At 42.1% G+C, this 25,180-nt stretch overlaps 1 protein-coding gene across 5 annotated transcripts; it reads right to left on the bottom strand.

The window, feature by feature from the left end:
* Positions 1-1,621: 1,621 nt before the first annotated feature.
* Positions 1,622-25,180, bottom strand: LOC106496260 (carbonic anhydrase 13-like). 5 transcript variants are annotated; one of them, XM_067290249.1, is made up of 9 exons: positions 25,040-25,180; positions 16,079-16,276; positions 15,673-15,721; positions 14,742-14,767; positions 12,289-12,407; positions 8,711-8,806; positions 7,544-7,606; positions 6,763-6,918; positions 1,622-3,900 (listed from the first exon to the last, which is right to left on the bottom strand). In XM_067290249.1, the coding sequence occupies exons 1-9, from the start codon at positions 25,068-25,070 to the stop codon at positions 3,787-3,789; spliced, it is 852 nt and encodes a 283-aa protein (XP_067146350.1). In that variant the 5' UTR covers positions 25,071-25,180; the 3' UTR covers positions 1,622-3,786. The 5 variants fall into 5 exon arrangements, with proteins under 5 accessions (XP_067146350.1, XP_067146348.1, XP_067146352.1 ...); XM_067290247.1 differs by lacking the exon at positions 25,040-25,180 and adding an exon at positions 23,748-24,547; XM_067290251.1 differs by lacking the exons at positions 14,742-14,767; positions 15,673-15,721 and having other exon boundaries at positions 25,040-25,177.

Below are 25,180 nucleotides of genomic sequence, written 5' to 3'. Positions count from 1 at the left end.
CTGTTTCATGTCTGGAAGGTTAACGAAGTCCGGTTTGCTAAAACGAGAGAGACAAATCTATGCAGTGGCAGAGAAAACAGACAGAGCAAGCGGGTGTATGGCAGCAAACAGCCATCTACCTGGTTGATCTTCATCCCAGCTCTTAGGCAGCTGCGGCTGAGGCAGCTGAATTACCCTCAGGGCACGTCAAGCCACTCAGGCTGTGGCAGCCCTAGCTCTCATTCCTCTGCCATGTTACCAACTTGCTTAAAACTTCATCTTTCCTGTTTGCCTGAGTTTGCGGTTGAGTTGTAATAGGTTTTTACCTGAGCCATATAGATAAGAAGAAGGAGATAAAGTGCATGTGCCTTCCCAAGTAGATGAAAGGAAGGGAGCACTGTCCCGCATGAACAAAAATTCTGCAGCGCTGGATCTCGCCTTGCCCGTTTACAAAGCGGCCCGAGGGAAGCCCAGAAGACATCCTTACCGCATAAGAAGGGGGCACTACTGGCGACCCCGGGAGCTGCTCTGGCCCATGTCTTCTGGGGGAGTGCAAGGTCGCCCGCGGGCCAGGAGGCAGCATGTCCCCACATTCCCGGGCTGGCCCCAGGGGACCCACAGATAACCGAAGCCAACGGCAAGAGCCTGACCCCACCGTACTCCAGGAGGGCAGATAGCCTGCTTCCCAGGTCATTTTGTCAATAAAAAGAAAACACCCAGCTAAAGCCTCCTTGTGTCCCGAAAGGCAGTATGAGCTTCCTTGGTAAAGGCTATAAATGCAGCAGAGTGGACCGCTTCCCTCCCTGCTGGCTCCTGTACCAAACACAGCAGAGCTGACCCCAAGCACCTGCTGCAGTTGATTTAATTCTGAGAATACGTTTATGGGTGACCGATCATCCAGCCATACAAAACTCTTGACAGCTACTGTTTTCAGTACATGCCCTGTATGTTTTTTGGTCATGGAGCATTTCATTCTTCTCAGTATGATGGCTCCAAGTGTGTCAGAGGCCCTGCGTATTTTAGCCTTGTCTGCCCTAGAGTCATGTCACCGCAGCACTGAACCCGCACATGAGTTTTAACTCCATGGGAGCACCTGGCAAATAGTCTGGAAGAGATTAAGTGCAGGTGGAGAGTAGGGTGAGTGACTGAGCAGCAACCTAGTGCTCAATGCTGAGACTGAAACCGTGCTCCTACCTTGCAGTCACAGCAGAAAGTGAATCTAGGAAGCTGCTCCCAAAGGATTTCAGAAAACTGAGCATTTCCAATCTTTCTCAGATGCTACCAGCTGCCAGTCCAGATGTAGTACCATACTAGGCAAATCTACTGCAAACAGCAATATGTCCACTTCAGGAGAACTACTATGAATAGCCTCCTGTTCTAGAAGTTATTGCATAAATCTATACAAATACTCGATAGTTCAAAACAGCTATCAAAATCTTTAAATATAATCAATTAAATCTTATCGTTGCCAAAGACATTTCACCTAGAACATTAAAAAGATTCCTAATATGACACTGCCTAAAGATCGACTTAAAATGAGGAGTGAAATTTTTTTTCCAAAACTAGAGCCACTGGCTCTAGTTATAAAACTACAGGCTTCTCAGTACAACTTCAATCTCTTTGATACAGAATACAAGACACATTCATAAAATCCATTTTTATTTTGATAAAATCCTTATAAATATCAAAGCTCTGGATCAACTCCACTGTTTTCAATGTGTAAAAACATCTGAAATTTTTGCTTCTGATATGAAGTAGAAGGCTTATTACTTCCTCTTCTCAGACAAACAAACTTTATAACCTTCATACAACTTGTAAACAACTTGTTCATGTTCTGCAGATACTTACACAATAGGGAAATACATCAGATGCAACACTAAATCTTAAAAAAGGGTTGTGAAAATACACAACACACTTGCGCTCTCTCCACACACACTTTCCACAAGCCCTCTTTCAGAAGGGACCAGGCTGAGGTCTTTCCAGCTGGATTCTTGTCCCCATGCTGGAAAACAAAAAAGTGCCTGCAGGTTTTTCCCCACAGTTAGTACTAGTACTTGCTGCTGCCAAATGCCTTTTATTTCTCCCATGATCTATTTGTGCTTTTTCCTTCAGAAAACAGTCACAAGGCAGAGAGGCCTTGCAGCAATACTAGCTATATTCTGGGGAGGAGAGGACAAAAATATCCACCTATCTTAAACTAAGCTAAAACATCTATGACTCTACGTCTATTTTATTCAGTTATAAAAATGAATATAAAGTCAATCCAGTTTGCGATTTCCCTCATATTTGTCCATCTAAGGTCAGAAGACCTGTTGAGGCAAGAGGCACAGCCTATAAAACCTGTGAAAGAACAAATTCATGGAGCTCAACAGCAGAAAATTAGTTCAGTCAGAAGTACTACAGCGTTTGGTGGTACTGGCTGCCCATGAAATCTCTAGTTGCCTCTCTTTGGCTTTCACTTCGTAGTTCTCACAGTCTGAGGGTAATCTAATCTTATACTAACTACATCCTATGGCAAGTTCATTAAAAATAATAAAAATAAATTTGGCATAAAACAATTACATTCAAATAACAAAAATTCCTGAGAGAAACACAGGCTCAAGTCAATTCATAAAAACAGTCACTTCAAGGTATTGCTATTAAGGTTGATCTTTTACTAGATATTGACTTGATTATGATTTCTTTGTTGTGCTCTAAACGCTGTCTTTGGTCTTGGAATATTAAAAGTGCAGCTATTTGGGGCCACCTACGCTGCCAGCAAAGCCTCAGCAGGTTTCGCAGGAGGCGTTACGTGCCGAAGTAAGGTTGTTCTCCACTGCGAGATGTGGGGTGGGCGATGTGCGTCTCACACCGCAGTGGGCAACGGGCCGGGAACGAAACAGGCTAGAGCAAGAGTTCTCCCTTCGCCCCCAGAGCACCATGCCACCGCGACGTTATAGTCCTTGGACTATCTATAGTCCAGGACTATAATGTGTGGTCCCTTACTGATCACTGGGTGCAACAGGCTGGATTTTGGCAGGTACAAACAGAGCCCTCTCTGCCCTTCCGCCTTGCAGTTTTGCAAGTTTCTGGACAATTTCATCACTATACAGGGTGGAATTCAGGAACACCTCATCCACCTGACATCATCCAACCATATACACAGTCCTTACTATTTCCCTTTTTTTTTTTTTCCTCCTCTTTTTCTCATTCAATCAGTACATCATCACTGCTACAAAGCAGTCAGAACAAAAAGATCACATAGATATCTGTATTACTTCCATCCAGCTTATGGATTCAAATGCTGTTGTTTGCTGCTGTTTTTTGCAGGAAGGTTAGCATGGTATCCCAGAGGTCAGTGAGGAAATTATGGCAGCCTTGAAATATTTTTTCCTTAAGAACTACAGTGCAAAGGCTCACATAGAGGTTATATCTTATGTTATAGACCAGAAGCATAGTCCCACAATACCCTTTACTGCCATTAACATCAGGGATCCTCTTCAGTAATTTGGTGGCAAATTCTGGACAACTCCATCACTGTTTCTGGCCCTTAGGATTAGCACTGCACTCCGTGCACGTAACACTAACATCTCAACACTCTCATACCAACGCACTCAAATACATTTGGACCAGCTAACACTGATGAAATTGCAACAACTCAGGACATATTTGTCTGTGAGAAATGACTGCATGGTACCAATAATAAAATAACACCTATTTGTTATAACAACTCACAAAAAAAAAAAAAAATCACAAAGTATATTAACTATTAAAATTAATTCAGCCTCCTAAATGGTTTCGGAGATGGCCGATTCTTGCTTTATTCCTTTAATTCCTTCTGACTTCTCGTCCCTTTAAAGGCTGGGGAGGCCGGTAGTTTCTCAGCAGACAGCAGGCTACCTCATCCTCAGCCGTGCTCAGGAGGCTGCGGAATTTGGCTAGCTGCAAGGAAAAAGAGATACAAGGCTCAGCGGAAAACCGTCATGCTCATACTAATGAAAAAATATGTAGTAAACATTAAAGATACTTTTTCACCTTTTCTTCCGCCAAGAAGAATGGAATCACATTTTTCTATGGCATGTGTGGAATGGCAATTCTACCATTTCTGTCCTTGTAAATGAAAAACAGTGACTAACAAGAAATAAAAAATCTCCTGAAATATATGTCAGCATGAAATTGCACATAAAGTTTATTCATTTCATATATTCACACTTTTGTCTTCCCTAACCTGATCTAAAAAAGAGTTTTCTATATTCTTTCAGTTTGATTTTGTAGTTTGGAGACTCTGGAATATTTTGTGCCAAAATCAGATTTCTTACATGTACCTGTTTACATCCTCTTGTTCAAAGACTATATTCACAATTAACTTGGAATAATCAGTGCTGTGCTATCAGTGCTGTGCTATAAAAAGCTTTTGTAATTACCACTTGGGACATATTAAACGTGTGCCCAAACCAGGAGAGATTCAGAACTTTTCCCCCATACAGACACAGAATTGGCAGTTATTTAAATCTCAGCATAAACTTCTCTGCTTAAGCCTATCTCAGCAGAAACCCAGATCTGACCTCCATGTCTAAACCCCAGGAAACTGGAATCTTCTTTGTCTCATTTCTAATAAACTAATTTTATATTCTTATTCTTATACTAATTCAATATTCAACATTTGATATTTGATATTCTATATTCTTATTTCCTTTCTACATTACCATGGATAGAATAGCACAAAAATCATCCCATTGAATAGTGCATTTTTGTGTAGTCGTGCAGCACATTGGGAGTGTCAAGAGCTACTATTGAGGCAAATGGAATATCTTCCTGCAGAAACAGAAGCATTTTAAAATAAAAGTGATCCAAAGCATAAAATATCCAGATTCCCTCTCCTTTACTCATGAGTGGAACTCCTGAAATTGTCCCATTCATTTAATCTGGGTCTCTATCTTCAGTTTAGGGTTAAGTCAGTATAAAATCTGACCTGCTACCAGAGCTGTAGGATGAACCAGGAGACCCTGGGGATGCTCTGTGCATGAGGTAGTGTGTGTATTTGTTACACGAATAAATACAAACATATTTCCAGTTGTTCACCATTCAGAGTGTAAGGTCCACAGAACAAAAACATCGTCTGCCGACTACTTTTAAAATCACATTTTCATTGGCAGGACACCTTACATTTGCATCAAAGTTGAGAACTTTCATCATTATGTCAAAGTACTTACATAATCAAAATTAATGCCATGCTGAACTAAGACACATTTGATAATGATCAATTGCCTTAAGAACAAAAAAAGTCAGTATTATCTTCCTCCTCCCCATTCTAAAGCCAACATTTGCAATTCTAAGTCACTCAGACTCCCTGTGAGTTTCTACAAGCTTAAAATTTATTTTTAAATTTCCTTCAGCCTGTAAAGGATACCAAAAAAGTAGGAAGAAAAATGTAAAGCCCCAAAGAAATAAGAACAGGAAGAATAAAATTAAATGGTCATAGTATGAATCAGAATTGTGTGGGCATTACTGGAAACTAACCCTAGATGCATGTTTATATGAGTATAGTACATTTATACTTGAATACATAAGATATACACAACAGTGTGTGAAAAACAACTAGCAAAAAAATCACTTTGTTTTGCATCATTTCCACTGCTGTATCCTCTTGTTACACATGGATGTTTGCATTCAACATTTCATATTATAGAACATATTAACTATAATTTAGCCCAAATAGAAACCTTCAAATCTGAACAACGGCTTGTCTTTAGGAAGTTCAATGCAAATTTTGCACCCTCGGTACATATGTATTGTGGAGATTCTCACAGAGCCAGACTGGGGGGTCCGGGGAAGAAATACAGATGAAGAAAATGGAAGCGTTGTGTGAATACACGACTTAAAATCAGTTACAAAGAGCAGGTTTCCTGACTAACTAGCATCCCATTCAGTGACTATCCTAATCCACCCTTTGTGCAAAGACTGAGGTCGTCATTTCTGCTGAGTATGGGACTTGGGGTATTTAATTTGTTATTTGCAATATCGACCATGTTATTTTTAATATCGACCATGTTATTGACCAGTTATTTGTAATATAGACCATGAATTAGACAAATGCTGTGGTGCAAAGATCTTGAGATTTACAGTGTGCCCAGCATATTGATGGCTTATATTACAGGCAAACTACTTATCAACTTCCAAAATTAGAAGCTAATCTTTAGCATCTCCACTGGCAAAAATTCCTTAGCTATATAGTGATGAGCCCACTGGATGTCACTGTTGCACCACTGCATACAGCAAGAAGCTTCACTGAACAAGTACTGTGCGGTACCACACTTCTCCTAAGAAAGCCTAACACGAAAAACAACATATTACACTAGTATTTGCTATTCATTATTCTAGTAAAGTCACCAAGATGTACACATCCGGAATGTGAGAAATTTACTGTCGACCTGCCAAATTAGAGTGCCAGAGAATAGGTGCCAGCAAGATAAGGAAATAGTCAAACTGAGCAGAATTCAAATGTTTCCTAGCATCACCAGAGTTGCAAAAATAAACTGTTTCCATAATGGTTTTGTCAGATTTTTGACAGTTAATTTTTTTAGAGTATGCAGATTTCTTTTTAAAACATGGATAATAAATTGTTGTTACACAAAGAAAGGCAACAAGTAGTCATGACAAATTTGATAGATACATTTTACCCTTTGAAAATTTGATAAGGTAAGCAGCGTCATGTTCTGCAAAAAAGTATACTTTTGAGTGGTATTTACAGTTTGGAGTTTTAGAAAAGCGACATTTTTAGAGCAGCAAAGGATTAAAACGTACCTGTTCAGAACAAACACTTATGGGCTCTCTCAGAACAATCCAGATGACACTTTCAAGCAAAGGTGGAACAGTGAGAGAGCCAAAATATGTCCAGTAGTCCAGGGATTTGGGAAGCAGACAGCTAGGATCAAAGTTTGTGAATAGTGCTCTTTTACCCTGGAAAGAAAAGAAAAAAAAAAAACTCATTATGGTTCTAGATTAAATATATTTAGCAAATTATTTCTTACACAAGTTCATTGATGGCTTATGTTCATGAAGACATTTTTTAAAAAGGCAAGACAATATTATTTAAAAACAACAGGCCAAGAAGATAAATCATGCTGAAGCATGTAGAGCTTGGGCAACTATGGGGAGGGTTTGCAGCGTCCTGGATGATCACAGCGGATGAGCTAGTGCCTTCAAATCAGGTCCTACCTCCTAGGCCACCTTTGCTGCTAGTATCCTTCTCACCCTGTACCTCAGCAAAACCAGGGAGAAAACCTTTCTTTTGGTTAGTATACTCTTTTCCTGTTAATAATCTTTGCCAGAGATTAAGTTCTGTGAGGAATTAGCCTTCTCCTCTGACCTCTTATCATATAAAAATTATTCTTTGCCAGCCTGTTCTTCAACTCTACCTAATCAGAGTGCTCCTGAACTGTCCCAAATCAGTGTTAGAAATGAACAGCTAGGAAACTAGGGACTAGGGAGCACAACTGTGAAGGCAGTAGCAGCCAAGTTACTGGAAAATAAAACAACAAAACCAGCCACCAATATTCATGTTCTTTCAGAAGCATTCATTCACCTTGATTCTGATCGTGTCCAAGTGGTCAGTAATCTTCTTCAGCTGAGGGTTACATTCACCAATCTATTAAAAGAAAGAGAAAAAAAGAAATACTTGAGCTCTGGAGAAAATAAACAAAAGCAAATGATTGAAAAGCAAATGCATGCTGAAACGTACCTGTATAGTTTTACTTAAATGCCTGTGAAATCTGAATAATTTTGTGAGCATGAGCCTGTGACTAGCTGGAACAAATACTTATTGTAAAGAAGATCCACCCCTCTGCTGACAATATTCATTCTGGCTACTCATGTTTTTTACTTCAGCTACAAAAACCCCACAAACTTTACACTGCAGGGGAACTAAAGCAACTTATTTTTCATGTTTTCTGTGGAGAAACTTTAAGGTTTCAGGCTTACAACTGAAATCTGAATTCCTTGAAACCCATATAACCCGTATCCCGAGCAGAATCTGTGTGCTCAGAAACCCAGTGAAACATGAATCTTTATAACATAAACCGGACAGACAGAGTTACTGAGGCATCCTTTGCGAGCATCCTTTGCTGCTGCCTGCTCGCCGACGGCCCCGAGCAGCTGCTAGCTGCCCCCGGCCAGGCAGGCGCCGCGGCTGTGACCAGAGCCCTGCACTTTGCCGCGAACCGCACGAGTCCCCTGCCGGCTTCTTTGCACCAAAGGCAGCAAAGCTGCGGCAAGAGCTGGATTTCATCTGAGAACAGGTGCATGAGGCAAACAGGATTTTAAGGAAATTTTCCGACATTTGTTCTTTCTTTCCTTTCCAGAAACACATCGCTACAGAAGTATTCAAGCCGAATCAGGCTGCCCTTCTAGAGAAACCTGCTAGCCCCATGCAAGTCACTGGAACCATACAGAGGAGGCTGAATTAAGTTCTGCAGCATATATTATATACAGGAGTACAGACTACGTAAACTGAAGATTCTTACTGGCTTTAAATTCTTCTAATCTGACACTTTTCTCTTCAAGTACAGCTTCCTATACGGAAACGTAAACAAATACTTTGTGTATTAGGAAGGAAACACTCTGTTTTAATGCCCATATAAAACAAGTATCTCTTTAGCAGTAGTTATACCTTTTATACCAACCATCACCGTTATCCCTTGGTTTGGCCTTGCAACGCAGATCTGTTAGGAGGGCTGAGACATCCTCTTCTTACCTTTAGAAATACGGCCATGACTGCTAATCCATCTGACTGACGAGCCGCCTCAACAAAACTGGAATATTTTTCCGCGTTCCAGTGAACCACGTGAAGCTGAAAAGCAAGAGGCACAGACAGCATCAACTCCTGCTGACCTGGAACAGTTACAAATTAATACTTCAGTTGCACCGGAGTCAATTTTCTACTTCACTCGTTCGTATTCAGAGCCATTCCATTTTCTAACTGCAGATATTTATTGAAATCAGCAAATATATAATTCACACAAATGGCAAAAAAGCACTGCCAATGGCTGGGACTACAGTCAAACTGGATTTGGCATAATCATGCCTGTACTAACTCAGACCCTCCTGTCTTCTAAGTCTCTACTAGTGAAAGTCAAAGTTTAGCAGCAACCAGCAGACCACAGTGCCAGGGAAGCTGCTGTCAGCTCCCCAGCATTTTGAACAGAGAGGCTAAGACAAGACATCCCATGTCTATATACCTAAAGCTAGGATTTTAAATCCATTTTTAGTACAGCTGATTAAAAAAGTGGTTGAAAAGCGTGAAGATGTCATTAGTATTTTGCCCCTCTTTTTCCTTAATCAAATCTCAAGCTTTCAATAACATTAATCAGCCACATAGCTACAAAAAGGGTAGAGGAACACACATTAAGCTTTTACTGACCCTTTTGCCCTTGTTTATTTTAAGCTGAATATCAAAATGCCATCTTTGATACTTTCCAAATGTCATTTTTTCTATGATTACTAGCACTTAGGCACTTAAAAGTGGCTTGATTATCTGAGGTGTTGAGCATTTGCACTTCCAACATAAAATTTTCTAGAACTGTCCTGTAGTAGTTGCTTAAGCAGCTCAAAGACACCTTGATCATATGAAATACAATTGCTTGAATGCTCAAAGAAAGGTTTAAAGTTTGGAAGAACCACTCAGTCCTAAGATTGCTACCATCTAGCCAGGTGGGGAAAGGAAAAGGTAGCGATCTCTGCCCCCACGCCAGGTCAGTTCCTCCTACTGAGCCAGGGTGCCTAGGTTGTACCCCCTCCTCGGCGAGAGCTCCCGGGTCCCGGGGGGAGCAAGGTCCCAGCCGGGGTGCCCAGCCTCGAGCAGGGTGCCGGCTGCCCAGCCGAAGGGGCCACCAACACTCACACCGTGCTTCAGACTAAGCACTTTACAAACATTAATGACTCTCACAAATCCTCAGTGAATCAGCAAATCTTATTATCCATAGTTTTTAGATAAGGAAATAGAGGCTCAGAAGTAGGACATGGGATTAGTTTTTCTAAAATTGGTGCCCCTCAGGAATCCTGAAGAAAAGTCTTCCGTCTGGAACGCAGTACCCAGACAGCCCTAAAATAAAGGGCAATTTAGGAAAGTGGAACTCACTTTAAGCAATTTTTATGGGAGGCAACACAGCTATAGGGATCTAGGAGTGCAAAGATTTTGATTCTAAATCTCAGCTCCTGCCTAATTTCTATGAGCTTCAAGTTTCCATACCTGTAATGTGGTTCTAGTACTTGGTGTTACAGGCTATAATCAACATTTGTTAAACACTTGGGCTCTAAACTGTTGAAACATTACTTTTGGCAAGGAAGGACTCCCACTGAAATCAGCTATAATACACAGGTGCTCACAATGAAATGTGCTGGATCACAGCTTCAGAGATCCTTGAAGGAAAGTTGCTAAAGCACTATTAATTAAACCGGGAGGAGAATACAGGAATTCATAACTCACTGTTCAGCCCACTAAGCCACTCTACAGTGTGCACGTGCACATGCACTAGTATGCTGGAGCTCATAGCGCCTGCACAACTCACGGTTAAAGGTTCACAGAAGCTACATTGAACAACTTCTCAACAATTACATTTTTACATACGCAAAAAGGAAACAGATACTCTCAGTCGGAATTGACTTTATTGTGGATTTTTAAAAATCAAAAAACAACAAAGAACAAAAAGTAAAATTCCCACAGCTAAATAAAGCTCACTCCCACTCCCTCATAACTTTGCCCCCCCAAAAAACCCAACCCCCCCCAAAAATAATCAAAACCCCCAAAACAGAGTTGTGAAACATTTTTGGGTACAGCCCCCATTCTCAATGTCTTGTGACTTCTCTTTTAAGGAATATATCCCGTCTTACCACCGCTCTGTTACTGCAGCTTGTGAAGACACCTTGATCAGACCATACGTTGTCACAAAGAATGGAGCCATGGATCCCTTCTGCTTCCTGGTGGGTTTAGGGGACTGAACCTTGCAGTCTTCTTTACCTGTAAACTACTTCTTTCTTCGTTTTGGTAGATGTTTTTTTCTTGAAATCTTGCACATCTTGCTCATGAAGGTGAGCACTGAAACCATCTTCGTATCTCCTTCCGAGGTATTTTGTGTGAACAGTGCTCAGAAGCCTTGATCTTAATTCTGGGTTCCTTATCCCAAAACCAATGTGACATCTAGAGAGCTTCTTGTGGAAGGTTACCAAACCAACAGGTAACGGAAAGGTTTTTAGACTGGCTAGAAATTCAGAGATATTTTCTCCTTCCATTTGGTTTCTTAGGTGGGAAACATATATATATTTTCTCTGCTAGAAATTTGGTTTTGGTACTTAATGGTTTTAAAGCACCTCTATTAATTCTTTATATTCCATCTCACCTGGTTCCTGTGGAAAACATAAGCCTTTAAACACTGCAAATGTCACTTTTCCCCATTAGTGTTAGAAAACTGACTTTTTTTTTCCTGTCCACTCTCTCTTATAGCACTTCCAATAAAATCTGATAACACCATTGTGCACACATTTTAATTTTTTCCTCTTTAGTATTATTAAAGTCTTTTATTTTTCCATTAACATTTATTTTCATACTTTTTCCCTTCTTTTTAACCCCAAAACACTCTTCACTGTCTGAGCTGTGTGTTGTTAAAGATCTCAGTCTCATCAGAATAGTCCGTAATCCTCCCAGTGGCAAAGAGAAAACATGCTTTCAGACTGACCGCTTTTTACTGTAGACTATTCAAACACACCAAAGGAGAAAGAGCAAAAGCAAACTCTCCGTGCCAGAAGCAGATGGTGCATTTCTCCTGCCTGACGCCCTGCCTTGACTGCAACGCAGTACAAAAGCTGCCGTCCTCCACAGACAGCACAGAACCCACAGATTTTAAGGTGCAGTTCTCAAAATCATGACCATTGCACTGCTATATGCGCCACAAGATATAATATTCCTGCGTCTTTCATAAGCATTAGATTGCACAGGCCCCAAGTCAGATAACTCTGTGGTTTGTAACTGAAGCTGACTTTGAAAATATTCTCCAAGGAACAGATAGTGAAAGACAAAGATTAAAATAACTCTTCAACATTAAATCTCTGAATATCAAGTTTTTGTCTTCTGCACTCCTTTTTTTTAATCCTCTCCAAAGTTTCCAAACAGGTTCTCCTTCGAGAAAGGACCAGACATGCAACACTTCAGGAAGACTGCTTGTCTTTTGGTAAAATGGGGGGAGAAGGAAAAGCGGAGAGAGAGGGGGCAAAATAAGTCTTACAGTAGAAAACTAGTCACAACCTTCAACATGCAGGTAACTCTGGGTAAGGCCTTACCTCTGCTGCGTACTTCATGCCGTCCACCGCATGCTCGGAGCCAGCTTCATCGCTGGACCCCCAGTGGAAGTGAACCTGGCGCAGGCGGTACGTCCCGCTGAGCGGTCCCCCCGTCAGCACTAGGAGTCAAAACACACAGAAAGGCTCAATTGCAGGAACCGAACTCTTATCACCAAATCCTCTACACTTACACCAGACTGCCGTCTTCAAACCTTTCCCTGATTCTCTGCAAAAGATATCTCAATGGAGTCTCATTTCTTTGAAGTGTTTTAGAAATTCCTGCTTGTCAAGGACGACTTTCAAAACTGCATTTATGTGTAGACTAGTAGGTTATTGCCTGCTAAAGGGTATGGTGTCAGCACCAGCTTTTGTCTTGCTATGGGCTGGATATTTCTCAGAAGATGGGAAAATATTTTTGCAAACACATTCTCTTGAACGTATTTGAAAGGATCACTGGGAAGTTAAGGTTAAGGAATATTTCATGAATATATATGAGTATGGTTTTATGAATAAAGGGGAGGATCAGAAAAATGTAATGTGAACAGAATTTTTTCTCGTATTCAAAATTTGGAGGAAAGTAATGCAGTTGGAGTTAGAAAAAAATTTCAGAATACTTTCCTGCATTTGCAACCAAATCCAGTTACAGCACACCGACAACTGAGAAACAGGAGCAAATACTAACATAAGTAAAATGAAGTCAAAACAGTATCTTCATCACACAAGTGCAATATTAGTGACATTTAATTAGCCATTTATTTAAACCTAACACCCATACGAGTGGAGTTTTTATTGTTTTGCTTTCATAAGTGTTCATCCTTTCCTAATCAGAGTTGGACCCAAAACATCTCTGTCAAATCTGTTTAGTGACTTGAATGTGAATCACCTGTATTTCAGGAATATTCCTTCTTCACCGCAAAAAAAATCACCCCATTCTCCTGCTCTGTATCTGCTCTGATGATTTTGGGATGACTCTGGGCAGTTTTATTAGCTCTTTACAGAGCTCTTCAGGAGAAAGGACTGGAACGTCAATCAAATGGGTTTTAAATTAAGAGCACAGGGGAGGAGAATGTTCTTTTTTCATCCCTTCTAGGTTTAGTACAAAACTTAGACTTTGTTAGGAGCGAAATACCACCAAAAAATGGTAAAAGAAGAAATTCTTCAGTTGCCTTTCTGCTAACAAAAGTATCCTGGCTAACACATAGAAACTCTAACTGTTTATCCGTGGGGGAAAATATTTGACCTGCTTAAAACTTCAACTCAGAAGGATGCTTTTACAGAGCCTATAAATCTAGTGAACAAAGGGGATGGGGAAGTGGCACTCCTAAACAAAGTCCTTCTTGCAGGGACTGAAAACTTGGAAGCAAATGATCTTAAAAGTGTGCAGAGATCAGTGTTGTGCCTGGCTGGGGGAAAATGACTATGGAGAAACGTATCAGCATTCAGTGAATTACTTCTGCTGAATAATGCAGAAAGTGGCCTGATGATGCACTTGTGTCACATCGCACAATGATGATAAAACTCGTCCATTCCAACAGTAATTAAGGAGGAAGTTAACCAGAAGCTTTTCACAGCAAGTATCAGTATCTCAAAGTTTGAAAAGAGCTGTATGAATAGGCCTTTGAAACACTAATGGGGCAATTTTGTGGAATGGAGCTAATATGGCACCAAAGAGGATAAACAGAATTACACAAATAAATACAGTCCCGACAGCCTAATTGCAATACTGGGCAAAGTAAAGAGATACTTTATATGGAATTCAGTTAATAATGAACTAAAAGATGGCAATGTATTTAGTACCAATAATTGGATTTTTTTTCATAAAACCATCATTGGCAGGAGTGCTTGCTTCACAGGGGTACCCCAGAGACCAAATTTTGGCCCTAGAAAATTCAGTATTTTTTGATCAATGACCTGAAAGAAAACAAAAACATTACTGATGAACTTCATCAGTGGCAAATATTAAGGGAAGGAGCAAATAATTAAGTTTATGGATACAGAAGAATTTGGATTTTTTTGATAAGTAATGCATGATTCTGGCCAAAATGCAAGCTGTGCATGTGTGACTGAAGAATCTAGGCCATGCATAGAAGATATGGGGTCTCCTGAAAGAGACTGGGGATTACAACTCTTTAATAATCTGATCATCAGCTACTAGTGATTTGCAGTGACACGGACAATAACCTTGGATATATGGACTGAGGAGAGCAGTAGGAAGAGGCTCTCCTTACCCCTGCTTTGCACCAGTGTAAGCCTACGGAAAGACTAGGTTCAGTTCCTGTCACCTCATGGAGGGAGTTAGGAAGTGGAAGAGGTTTTTGGTGTGTTCATATTCATATTTATTTCTTTTAAAAAGGAAAGGAGTTTAAAGGATGAGCTGATCAAACTCCCACCAGAAATAAAGCATGATTTCTAATTTTTAATTGGGAGGGTAATTAACAATTCGAATAACTTACCAAAGGCTGTGGTAGATTCGTCATCGCTGGAAATTTTGAAATCAAGATTGTGTATTTTTCTAACAGATGTGCTTTAGTTCACCCACACCTACTATACTTGAAGCAGAAATTAATTCTGGAAGTCCTGTGGTCTCTAACACTCATGAGGTCAGACTAGATGACTGACGTTCAGCTGTTGGCTCTCAGGCAACATCCAAATGTTGCTTGTATCAACAGGAAATTTAAGAGTTAAACTAAGACTGTCAGGGAAAGCAAAATACGATGTTGTCTCCATCTATGTCTCTCCCTGCTGCCACCAAATGCCAAAAACATTGCTGATAAAGTTTGTCAGTGGCAAATACTAAGGGAAATAGCAAACAATTAAGTTTATGCATACAGAAGGATTTGGATTTTTTTGGTAAGTAAGGCATGATTCTGGCCAGAACATGAGCTGTGCATGAGTGGCTGAAGAACCTAGGCCATGCATAGAAGTTAGAGTCTCCTGAAGGAGACTGGGGATTACAACGGTTTAATAATACTGGGGACTAATTGTCAGCGTGATCACAAATTAGCCCTCTTCGGCTTTGACATTTATGAATGTATTATTTGGGCTTGGATCCTCAGCTATGCCTAATGCAGCCCCAGAGGATTTTGCTTGAAGAAACTGCACTCCTACAGTTTCAGGGAAGGTATGCAAGCTACCATCCAAGAGAAGTAATTGAAGATGAAGGCACTAACATTACAGAGACTATGCTAAACCAGAGAACTTCTAAATAATTACTGCTTGCAAAAAGGGAACCTGTGTGCACCTATAAAAGAGTGGGACAATGACACTTTCCAGAGAAGAAAAGGGATCACTTGGGATATATTTCATTTGGTCTGTATTGGCTCTTTCCTGACACAACAAGTCCAGGCATGGATTATAAAGGGGGAAAAAAATATATAACCAAACCTGCAACTAAAGTCAGGTAAAAGACTTGAGCGATTCAGTTGGAATGAACCTGTAATGAGACACAAAGGATTCATCCGCAGTGAGAGAGCAGCATTTGAGAAATTGTATAACAACACTGTTCAAACAGGGGTGCTGACACGAGCTAGCTAGCTGGGGTGGATCAAACCATCCATGAGAAAAGGGAATCCTAGAGCTTTCTGACAACCACAACTTAGTACTTCTGTCACAATATGTTCCCAAATTGTAACATGCTGAAAGACGGGGGGAAAAAAGGGAATCTCTCATCTGGAGGACCAAAGCCTTACTGTTTAAGAGAAGTCGTGTATCTGGCAGTGAGGCATGCCCAGGCCGTACTCTACTCAAGAAATGGAGAAAGAAAATACGGAGCAATATGAAAGGAACAAACCTGATTTGTTTACGGTGTCATCGAATTCGACACTGGTGGAATGGCCGTTGTTAAGAATGATTTTAGCAGAAGCTGGATCATAGTTGGGATTTAGGGGACGGAGAGAGGGATCATACTTGGTTTCCTCAGTTTTGATGTCGATGGGGGATTGGCGGTCTCCATTAGCGACAGGAAAAACCTCCTTCCAGTGGGCAGGCCCTGCAAGGCAGTGGAGGAGAAGTCAGAATTGATGGCAGTGCTCTGCTTCATAAGAAAGACGACTCTGCTTGAATCTTTCTTGTTTACATTATTTTCTAATTCAGAACAAGTGCATTCAGAAAAACACAGACCAGAACACTCAGCTGCTTCTGCTGCACCACCTTGCAACAGCAGCTCTCAGGGCCCCTTCTAGATACATCTACCGTGTACGATGCATTTAATTGTATTTGGCCAGTCTACCTCCAGCAGCTAGATATTTAATTAAACACAGTTAAGACTCAATTATGCATCAGACATATCAAATTCTCATTCATATCAAGCATCCTGTATCAGACAGACACTGTGCTCCGGTACATTTTTGGCATAAGACATCCCATTTTTGCTTAACGTAGTGTCTCATATGGTTTACCTCTTATCTATCCAAAGTCCCTCCTTTAAGGGCCTTTTATACAGTAACTACTGGCTGCAGAAGATCTGACAACACATCTGCCACTGACTGCGCTGAATTGGATTAGGGAATACCAAAAAAAAAATCCACGAGTGGTGTGGGGAGTCTCCTGGGGTCCGAGGGTGGGGCCTGCAACGCAATCATCATCTCTGCAGCGTGCACGCACGTGCATGCACACACACACATGCACTAGTGCAGTGCTGCCAACCAGCAAAGAACAGACACACTCAAGACAGGGATGCCTGCCTGAGGCTCTGTTTCCTACAGTCTCCTGGTGATAAACAACAGCTGATGTTGCAGACAGATTTGCAAGAGTTGCACAACCATTTACCAGAGTTAGTTAGAAATTAAAATACTGAAGGAGCCATTAATCTATACTATTGATCTCAGCTTAACCTTTTTCTCTCTACGCAAGCTAGTCCCAAAATCCAAACCTGCAACTAAAACTGCTAAGAAGCGTTGTCTCTGTAAATCAATAATATGGAAATGCAAAAAATGGCAAATGTCGTTCTACAATAGTAAGAAATGTTTTGCAGATGAGAGGTATGAGGTGTCTATTCTTACCTACCAAACATTAGAGAGCTGTCAGTAAGAACACATCATTTTTAAATCTTATTTGAATAAAAATCAATCTGGAAAGAGTCCAGAGAAGAAAAGTAGAAATGATAATTTGTTTGGGGAATATGTCCTATAAGGTAAAGGTAGCAAACAAGATTTAATCGAGAAAAAAGAAGGAAAGTGAAAGTCTGCAGGGCTGATGAACTTTCAGTATTATTAAGAGCACAGTACTTTTTTTCTCCAGACTTTTCATGGGTAAGAAGCATAATACTTTGCTTAACAAAGAGAGACTAGATATTAGAAAAACTTAAATATGAGCATCGGAAACTGAACTTGTAAAATCTGCATGACTGGAAATCCTCTTAGTTCCCTGTATTGAGGGTAATTGATCTCAGTTTTAAATCAGCATGTTGATTTGAGTCTTTTGGGGTGGCTTAGTACTTAAACATGCTGACAAAAAAGGATTCAAATGTAGTACTCTATGATTAATAGTCTAACATCAAAAGGTGTCATTTTTCAGCCTTTGACTTAACAGAAGTGAACCCAGCTCAGAGATTCGCAGGTGCTAAAATCGCCAAGCGCCACAATGGGAAATCAGGGAGGCCGCACGTGGGGCTGGGAGAGAGCAGCTGCAGAGCTTCCTCAGCAGAGTCTGGCAGTCTTCACAGAATCACAGAATCGCTGAGGTTGGAAGGGACCTCTGGAGATCATCTAGTCCAACCCCCCTGCTCAAGCAGGGTCACCTAGAGCACATTGCACAGGATCGCATCCAGGCGCGTTTTGAATATCTCCAGAGAAGGAGACTCCACCACCTCTCTGGGCAACCTGTTCCAGTGCTCTGTCACCCTCACAGTGAAAAAGTTTTTCCTCATGTTAAGATGGAAGTGTCTGTGTTTCAGTTTGTGCCCATTGCCTCGCGTCCTGTCGCTCGGCACCACTGAAAAGAGTCTGGCTCCATCCTCTTGACACCCTCCCATCAGATACTTGTACACGTTGATAAGATCTCCTCTCAGCCTTCTCTTCTCCAAGCTAAACGGGCCCAGCTCTCTCAGCCTTTCCTCATAAGAGAGATGCTCCAGTCCCCTAATCATCTTTGTAGCCCTTCGCTGGACTTGCTCCAGTAGTGCCACATCCCTCTTGTACTGGGGAGCCCAGAACTGGACGCAGTACTCCAGATGTGGCCTCACCAGGGCTGAGTAGAGGGGAAGGATCACCTCCCTCGACCTGCTGGCAACACTCTTCCTGATGCACCCCAGGATACCATTGGCCTTCTTGGCCACAAGGGCACATTGCTGCCTCGTGCTTAACTTGGTGTCCACCAGCACTCCCAGGTCCTTCTCCACAGAGCTGCTTTCCAGCAGGTCAACCCCCAGCCTGTACTGGTGCATGGGGTTATTCCTCCCCAGGTGCAGGACCCTGCACTTGCCTTTGTTGAACTTCATGAGGTTCCTCTCTGCCCACCTCTCCAGCCTGTCCAAGTCTCTCTGAATGGCAGCACAGCCCTCTGGCGTATCAGCCACTCCTCCCAGTTTTGTATCGTCAGCAAACTTGCTGAGGGTGCGCTCTGTGCCTTCATCCAGGTCATTGATGAAGAAGTTGAACAAGACTGGACCCAGTACTGACCCCTGGGGGACACTGCTAGCTACAGGCCTCCAACTAGACTCTGTGCCACTGATCACAACTCTCTGAGCTCTGCCATTCAGCCAGTTCTCAATCCACCTCACTGTCCACTCATCCAGCCCACACTTCCTGAGCTTCCCTATGAGGATGTTATGGGAGACAGTGTCAAAAGCCTTGCTGAAGTCAAGGTAGACAACATCCACTGCTCTCCCCTCATCTACCCAGCCAGTCATTCCATCCTAGAAGGCTGTCAGATTGGTTAGGCATGATTTCCCCTTGGTGAAGCCATGCTGACTACTCCTGATCACCTTCTTTTCCTCCACATGCTTGGAGATGGCATCCTGCATGAGCTGCTCCATCACCTTGCCAGGGATGCAGGTGAGGCTGACTGGCCTGTAGTTTCCCGGGTCCTCCTTCTTGCCCTTTTTGAAGACTGGGGTGACATTGGCTTTCTTCCAGTCTTCAGGCATCTCTCCTGTTCTCCATGACCTTTCAAAGATGATGGAGAGTGGCCTAGCAATAACATCCACCAGCTCCCTCAGCACTCGTGGGTGCATCCCATTGGGGCCCATGGATTTGTGGGTGTCAAGTTTGCTTAAATGATCTCTAACCTGATCCTCCTCCACCAAGAGAAAGTCTTCCTTTCTCCAGACTTTCTCCCCGGTTTCCACGGTCTGGGGTTCCTGAGAGCTGGTCTTAGCAGTAAAGACTGAAGCAAAGAAGGCATTCAGTAACTCTGCCTTCTCTGCATCCTTCATCACCAGGGCACCTGCCCCATTCAGCAGCGGGCCCACAGTCTCCCTAGTCTTCCTTCTGTTGCTGATGTATTTAAAGAAGCCCCTCTTGCTGTCCTTGACATCTCTTGTCAAATTCAATTCTAAAGGGGCCTTGGCCTTCCTAGTTGCATCCCTACATACTCCGATGACGTCCCTATATTCCTCCCAAGTGACCTGTCCCCACTTCCACCTTCTGTACACTTCCTTCTTCTGTTTGAGTTTTGCCAGGAGTTTTGTTCATCCACGCAGGTCTCCAGCCCCCTTTGTTAGTCTTCTTGCTCACTGGGATGCACCACTCTTAAGCATGGAAAAAGCAATCCTTGAATATTAACCAGCTCTCTTGGACCCACCCTTCCTTCTAGGGCCCTAACCCATGGGATTCCTCCAAGTAGGTCCCTGAAGAGGCCAAAGTTTGCTCTCCTGAAGTCCAGGGTTGAGATCCTACTTAGTGCCCTGCCTCCTCCTCGCAGGATCCTGAACTCACAATCTCATGGTCGCTGCAGCCAAGGCAGCCCCCGACCTTCACATCTCCAGCCAGCTCTTCCTTGTTTGTTAGTACAAACAGGTCCAGCAGCACACCTCTCCTTGTTGGCCCCTTCATCACCGGTGTCAGGAAGTTGTCACCAATGCTCTCCAGGAACCTCCGGGACTGTTTGTGCCTAGCTGTGCTGTTCCTCCAGCAGATATTGGGGTGGTTGAAGTCCCCCATGAGAACCAGGGCCTGGGATCGTGAGGCCACTTCCAGCTGCCTGTAGAAGGCCTCATCTACTTTCTCTTCCTGAACAGGTGGCCTGTAGCGAACACCCACAACAGTGTCACCCATGTTAGTGTGACCCTTAATCCTTACCCATAAGCTCTCGACCCACTCATCATCCACCTCCAGCCCTCTGAGCATCACAGAAAAAGGAAGAGGGAAGAAGGAGCTTTTAAAGACCAACTAAGGCTTAAATTTCAGGTAGAACAAAGGCATGAGCCTTCAGTCTTGAATTTGTTAGAAGGTCATTTTGTTAATGACTTAATTAACTAAACCCATTAAGCAAGCCACTACTAAGATAGCAGATAAACATCTTACTGGCTTGAAATATTTATTCACATATTTACATATTTAAATGTAATACTTATTACTTCAAAAATGATGGTCAAAGTCATTCAATATTTTAATTAAGCACCGTTTAGCATATTACATGATTTTAACTGTGTTTAGATTCTAGTACCTTGTAGTTAGAGATGCAGTGCACAACTTTACCCATTTAAGAAGCAACATCCCATCATTTATACCTTACTATTGCGATTTAGGATGCTGAGAAAAAGCTGATTGCTACTTTATTTCAAATATGTTTAGGATATTGCTAAACCAAGGAAAAGGAAAATATATTTATGTGCTTAATTACTTGGTTCTATTGCTCCAGCTCAGCAGTAACTACAGTTATCATACAGTACATAATATGAATTATTTATAATATAAATACTACCCACTCAAGTTTATGTTTCATAAAGTTTATGCAAACAAAGTATTAGTAAAACAAAAACAGAGTCCCTCATTGGATTCTCCATATCAAATCTGCTCAATTGTCTAAGAGGAACCTGGAATACAAAGATATGACTTAAGCATTCTATAAAATCCACAGTGATGATAAAAAAAAAAAATGTTCTATCTGAATATGATTTATCTAAACAGCTCCACCCTTAGATAGAAAATAATGTAGCATAATTTATGCTAAGACTATCTTAATCTCTTGGACTTGGGACAAAAAGAGGACCCAAGTCTGTGATCCTAACATTAACTAATTATTCTACAATAAACTTTGGTTCTAAAAAGACACTGTATCTGCATTTGTACTTGTCCTTAGTTCAGATTACAAAATCATGTCTTTGCTTTGGTGATTAAGTATTCCTCAGTAACACGAGACTGCCAAAAATCTGGCCTCTTTAACATATACAGGAAAATAACAAAAAGCTTACATTCATTTTTCCTCAGTTATATGAAGCTGTATGCCTTTACTAGACTATCCACTAACAACCTAGCAATAAAATTATCACTCTTGCCACTCTAGAAAAACTGTGGCTCAATTTGCGACTATTGACCCCATCCCAAAGCAAACATCATGCACAACCATCCAAAAATAAGTCATTACAGTTGGAAGACCACGGACATGACATTCACATTCTAACGCACATCAAACAGTCGGATTTAAGGCAGTGGGACCTCCAGGGTGAAAATTGCTTCTGAATTTGGATCTTAACTGTATGCCTCCATTTCAACATAATATGCACTTTAATTTTCCAGGTACATATTTAAGATATACTCAGGAATGTATAACTCACCAATTTATCTCCCTGCATTTTTTAATTTACTGAAGGAACTTGGTTACAATGAACATATTTGAACATATGAAATTCCTTCCTGTTTACAGAAAAAATATTTTTTTGCCAGGAGATTACATAGCAGCTTTTGACAATCAAAACCGTTGCGACCAGGATTCATGACAAAAAAGCTAAATCATCTGCTCTGAAGATTGCGTGCCTTTATTTTGGACACAGAGTTGCCTATATGCCATGCACACCTCTGTCACTTCGAGATTAGGCTACTGCTGCTTATGGTGCCCACTGGCATTGCACACACTCAGTCTATGAAACACATCTTGTAACAAATGCAGTTATGAATTTGCCAGGAAATGCAGCTCACTATAGCACCTAACAGCAGTTGCCAATTGCTGCTCTTTTTGCAGCTAGAGTTAAAGGTGAGGAGTTTCATCAAAAAGCCTAGACAAGGCTGAAGCAAGACTGGCAGGGACACTGAGGGCTATGGGTCAGAGGCAGTGTGCCTGCACGCTTGCATGGATAGAGCACATACAGGTGAAAAAGTGGAATTTTTTTGAACAGCTTGATATTATATGCAGGATGTCTATTAGTTTGGTATGGCCCAATCTTTGCAGGATCACATCCTCATTTATTTCTAAAGAGGGCCCACTGCCCATTTTATCACATGCAGAATGCTTAAATTTGCAATGTCAGGTTTGCAAGTAATTTAGTTACATGGTAGCTTACAATAATATTAGCACTAATGAAATCAATTGGAAATTCATAATGGGTAAAATTCAGTGGCACTTTTCAAAGCAGACATCAAAACTACGTAACGATTCCCAGAGAAAAAAGAATAAAATCAGGAAAAAAGAATAAATCAAGAAAAAAGAACAAATATCACTTTTTTATTTATAAAACACTTGAGTGTTAGACTTGTAAGAGACCAGTGGGCATTTCTGCAGTAAAACACAATATATATAAGTACTTTCCATACATTTGATTAAGTAAGTCATAAACTAAAGGCAATCGATTCTGAATGTGTCTTTTAGCTAAAGCAATTGCCCAGTTATCTAAAAAGGAAAGTCTATGTGAAGGGGTGAGGACATTCATCTCTTCACAAGAGCCTCGAGCAGCTAAGAAGAGCATGCATAATGTCATGCAGAAGCCAGTTACCAAGAGCTCAGTATTATGCCCCCGGACGCAAGCACCATCAAAACTGTCAAGTAAGAACAGCAACAAGAAAACAAAGACCAAGGTTTGCATAGAAATTAAATAATGTCTCTTAGCATTTCAGAAATATGGGCATCAAAGCAGCTGAAAACATTTTGTTCTGTGTATACCACTCAGTCCATGCCCTTATACATACATACACTATATATGTAGCCATATGTGTGTAACATTTGAAAGTTTACATTATGGACCAAATAACTTCTGTTGTGCTCATTATCGCTAAGGGGGCAAAAGAGTTTTCCCCCAGTTTTAAAAATAAGCAGTTTTATCTCTGCAAATAACAAATACAGAATTCGAAGTGAATGTACATGTCTTTCCAACTCTTCAGGAAGTCAATTTTAGTATATGACTGTGACCAAATTTAATTAATTTTACTCCATTGCTACCTCCTTAGTTGCAAAAGCTAATCTTAGCGTCAGGGAAACTATTCACAGCCACACAGGGCAACAAAATTTGTCACCATTCACAGCAATCTCACACATCTGCTGCTCAGCAAAACAAGAAACAAGCTTAAACCAGTGAAATGAGTGCATACAAAGAGATGAGCTAACAGGTAAGACGGCTGCCAGGGAGGCGCGGGGAAGCACTGGCTGCCCAAGGCACCTCCGCTCTCCTCCCGAGGGGCGAGGGGAAGGCGATGGATGGCGAAGAGCCACCCATCCAGAAGCAGCTGGGGCTCCAGCAGAGAAGCAAAGGCAATCATCGCCCCACATAGGTTATCAGCCAGAAAACAGGGTTTGATGCTGGAGATGGGGCCTCAAGCAAGGTCCAGGGCGACCGCCTGATAGGAACTGGGGCACCCTCCCCTTCCCAGAAGCTGAGCATAGCCAAGGAGGGGGGCTAGGATAAGGGAGGGAAAGCAAGCTTCTTATCTGGACCTTGCAGGTGAAGTCCACAGCACTCTTGGAAAACATATGGAGACACAAATTTGAAAAACAAGCCCCGTTTGCGTCTTAAGGGGAGGGGTACAGCACTGCATAATATTAGATAACACGCCTAATCCTTGCAACATCACTACGACCCACCACCGCCCAGTTTTTCTGGAAAAGTATATCCATCCAAAAAAGACTGAACAAAAGGATCTTGAAGGAAAGGTAGGACTCACACAAACAGTATTCCAAACTCTAAATAATAATATAAAAGAAACATACTGCTGTAGGCATTGGTATGTGCAAATACATACATTTCTCCTTTTACTATCATGGTGTCCTATTTCTCTATGTATGAAAACAGACCACATAAGCTTTTATTACTTCACCAGAGTTGACTCTCCAACTTAAGAAAAGAACTTTGATTTCTGCTGGCGTGAAGTGCGTGCCCGTCTGCACACAAGAGTGCATTTGCATGACTTACGATGCAAAGCGCAGGGAAGTCTTTCGGTCGGCTGATGAGTACGCAGTGTGACTTCAAAGAAGGATTAGATTAAGGAAACTATGAAATAACTAGGATCTAAAAGTTTCTCCTCTTAGGTGCATAGTTATAAGTTCAAATTACTCTGCTGATTAACACTTAGCATTTCCCACGGGGAACACAGGCAGCGCAGCCAGAGTCCGGCACTGCCAGCGCAGCAGGTCCGGTCAGTGCGACCATCTAATGAACACTTGATACGTGCAGGCAGCCACCGGACGGGGCGAGCGAGCCAGGTCCCCGAGGGAGCAGGACCGAGCAGCTTCCCAGCTCCGAGGCGAAGCGCAGCAAAGCGCCCGCCGCTCCCGGCGGACCCGGCACCGCCTCGCACCGCCAGGCTCCGCGCACCAGCCCCGCGGGCGGCTCCCGCAGCGCAGCGCGGCGCGGCGCGCTCCCCCCCGCGGGTGCCCCGGCCCCTACCGTTGTGCTCGTCGTACCCCCAGTGCAGCATGGTGCTGCGTCGGGCCGGGCCGGGCAGCGCTGAGCCGAACGGAGCGGAACCGAGCCGAGAAAAGCGGCCGTCGCGGCACCGCCGCCCGCTTTGAAGGAGGCCAGCGGCGA

This window comes from Apteryx mantelli, chromosome 2, assembly GCF_036417845.1.
Source record: "Apteryx mantelli isolate bAptMan1 chromosome 2, bAptMan1.hap1, whole genome shotgun sequence".
NCBI classification, from domain to species: domain Eukaryota; kingdom Metazoa; phylum Chordata; class Aves; order Apterygiformes; family Apterygidae; genus Apteryx; species Apteryx mantelli.
This window is presented reverse-complemented; position numbering and strand designations above follow the sequence as displayed.